The 3,050-nt window shown below is 41.2% G+C and overlaps 1 protein-coding gene across 1 annotated transcript; it reads right to left on the reverse strand.

Moving 5' to 3' along the window:
* Positions 1 to 34: 34 nt before the first annotated feature.
* LOC108632952 (uncharacterized) lies at positions 35 to 1,685 on the reverse strand (the record flags this gene model as incomplete). Its single annotated transcript, XM_018037845.1, has 1 exon — positions 35 to 1,685. A coding segment is annotated over exon 1 (1,651 nt), but the record flags the coding sequence as incomplete, so codon positions are not given.
* Between the last annotated feature and the right edge of the window lie 1,365 nt (positions 1,686 to 3,050).

Below are 3,050 nucleotides of genomic sequence, written 5' to 3' on the forward strand. Positions count from 1 at the left end.
AGGACAGCATCAGTATTATTGATGGGAATCCTACCAGCACAATCGATCTTAAAGTAGACTTCCGCTCCAATAAGTGCGTCGATTTCGGAAGTCTGATAAAAGGTGGGATCCGCAAGCGGCAAATTGTGCGGTATGTGCAACTCGTTTACGTTAATAGTATACGACGGCAAAGGTTCGGTTATATTAGGAACTACTAGAAGCGAGACCTTCTTTTCGTAATTGTTTAATCTAGATGATATTTTAGTAGCAATACTGTGAATCACGTTTGTTTGCGATTGGTTCAGCGTAGTAACCGGAATGTTGACTCTATTACGCGGTAATTTTAGCAATTTTGCAAATCGTTCGGTAATGAAATGAGCCTGCGCACCGCTATCTAATAACACACGTGCCGTGTGCTGATTGTTGTATTTGTCATGAAAATGAATTTTCGCGGTGGCTAGCAATACTTGAGCAGGACAACTCACTTGCAAGCTATTAACGGGATCAACGCTAGGGCTATTTTCGGTAGAGGATTGCCGTTCAAAATGTAGTATGGTATGATGTTTTCGGTTACACTTTTTGCACGACCTACATGTACATTTTTCGGTTGTGTGATTCTTCCGCAAGCAGTTGAAGCAAAGCCTTTCCTTCTTTACGAACTCATATTTCTCTTGTTGCCCTAATTTCACAAATTTCTCGCATGCGTAAAGCTTGTGTTCCCCCTTACAAAAATGACAAAAGTCTCGTTGAGTAGTTACGTTGAGGTTGCGTTTGCCAGCCCCATTTGAACCCTTGACATTGGATGAGCCTTGATGCGGCTGCATCTGAGGTTGCGTGGCCTCGAGAATTTGACATCGCGTTTTCAAGAATTCAATGAAACTGTCTAATTCTGGAAGTTCCTTTCCGGTATTGCTCTTTTCCCACTCCTGATGCGAGATTCTATCTAGCTTGCTAGTCATGCAATAGATAATTATGGCATCCCAACTATCAACTTTGAGACCCAACGATTTTAAAGCGCGAGTATGAGTATTAATGTTATCCAGCATCTGCCTCAAATAAACAGGATTTTCCTTCGTAGATGCTGGTAATTCAAGTAGATTTTTTAAATGATTGTGTACGATAACCCGTTTGTTATCGTAACGTTCGATTAGGAGAGACCAGGCTATGTTATAATTGCTTTCGGTGGTTTCCAAAGACTGGATGACTAATGCGGCCTCTTCCTTTAAGCATGATCGTAGATAATAAAATTTCTCGATAGTCGCGATTTGTGTTTTGTCATGAACCATTGATTTGAATGTGTCATGAAAACACGTCCACGCCTCGTATTTACCGTTGAAAGTGGGCAAATCGATTCGTGGTAACCTAACATTGTTTGGCTCGCTGCCGTTGTGTCTAGCTGGGCGATTATTAATCCCGTCTGAGGGGTTGTTATCCTTCAAAAATTTACGCGCCCTTCTTACGACTTCATAATATTTGCTTTCAAACTCATCGCGATAATCAGAATGCTCCGTTGTGTCCTGAATAGCTTGTATGTCTAATGCAACTTCATCAAACTGATCTAATAACGGTTCTACGGAACTTAGTCTAAATTGCACATCGTCATAATCGCTAGCAGTCACGGTTTCTATAAACGTGCTAAACGTAGTAACCTTTCGTTTAAGGAGCGAACGCCTGTTTTTTAGTTTTTTGAGATCGTCAGCCGACATGGTTTAATGAGGTAAATAGATGAAGGACTAGATAGGAATCGGTAATAAATTGAGCTTACGTTCAGATGCGATGACAATAGATGCCTACGTTGCCGTGCTGTTGCTGAAGTTCCTAGAGATTCCTTGGTTCGTTGATTCGCCAATTCTACCGATGATTTATCACGTGGAGTGCTCCGTTTTTGAATAAGTTGAGGCCACAGCGTTGATGATGCCCCACGTGATCTGGTCGAGATTCTTGAATAAATCCTCTTCGATGATGTTAGTTTGGAGACCCGTATAGATTGCCTCCTTGATCCAAAAGAATTATGATGATCCGCCTCCAAACTAGTGATTGCTGATGACTAAGTTGTTCCTCGTTGAATACCACAGCAACAATCGAGATTTTGAAGAACAACACCAACTTTGTATGCAACAAAGCAACAATCACGTCCTTGATGAATTAGACCGCTCGTGCAACTGCAAGTGTCTTGATGATTCTTGCATAATCCACCTCTCCGTCACCTGATGTTTAGTGTGAATTGCTGTTGATAGCTTGTTGTATCCGGCTCGAAGGACCATATGGTGAATCGCCTCAAGGGGAAATGACGATTCTCGGTGTATCAAAAATTAATTTGATGCACCAGCTCCAAATAAATTTACTCACGTAACGAGTACCAAATATATTTAATCAAATACGATCACATACATTGGTAAACACATATGTCACACTGTACATCTATTGTTGGTATTTCCTAAGAGGTGTATTCGTTGCACAACTATTTGCTTAAACAAGTTTTTGCGTGTATCTTGCACGACGGTCAGATCGAATCTGTCGAAATTCATTTTCCTTCCTCGTGGTGGATTTTTTAGAAGAGGGGTTGCGTAAAGGTAGTGGGAATAAATTGTAGGAGTTGCCCCAATGGTTCGTAAGACATTTTTCCATTGGCTGATTAACATGACCTGAAGGATACGAAAACTGCAAGGGGTGGGGGCAGGATTTGCGATTAGAAGGACAGGCCGCACTAAGCCCATGGAAAGGGTCAACGCAGGCTTAAAGCATCTGTAAGTGCCGAAGGGTTTTTTCTGATTTATGGTTGGGGAGATGGATGCGACAAACTGCATTTTTTAATGACCCCATAACCATTACGCCAACATTTTCGGCAGCTTTGTGCCTCTCTGAGGGTTTCTTGACATCGCATGGGTATGCTTGCAAAAGGCACGTACCAGCAATAACCATTAATAAGGGGAATGGCGAGTTAGGAAGTACGATGCACACATTTTGTTTTTTTAACGGAAAATCTTAAAGCTAAAATCTTAAATACACACGGATCACACAAATAAACATATTGCAATAAAAATACACACAGTTTATGAAAATACTTAACA

The sequence above is a fragment of the Ceratina calcarata genome, unplaced genomic scaffold, assembly GCF_001652005.2.
Source record: "Ceratina calcarata isolate Rehan_Ccalc_2016 unplaced genomic scaffold, ASM165200v1 scaffold179.2, whole genome shotgun sequence".
NCBI lineage: Eukaryota > Metazoa > Arthropoda > Insecta > Hymenoptera > Apidae > Ceratina > Ceratina calcarata.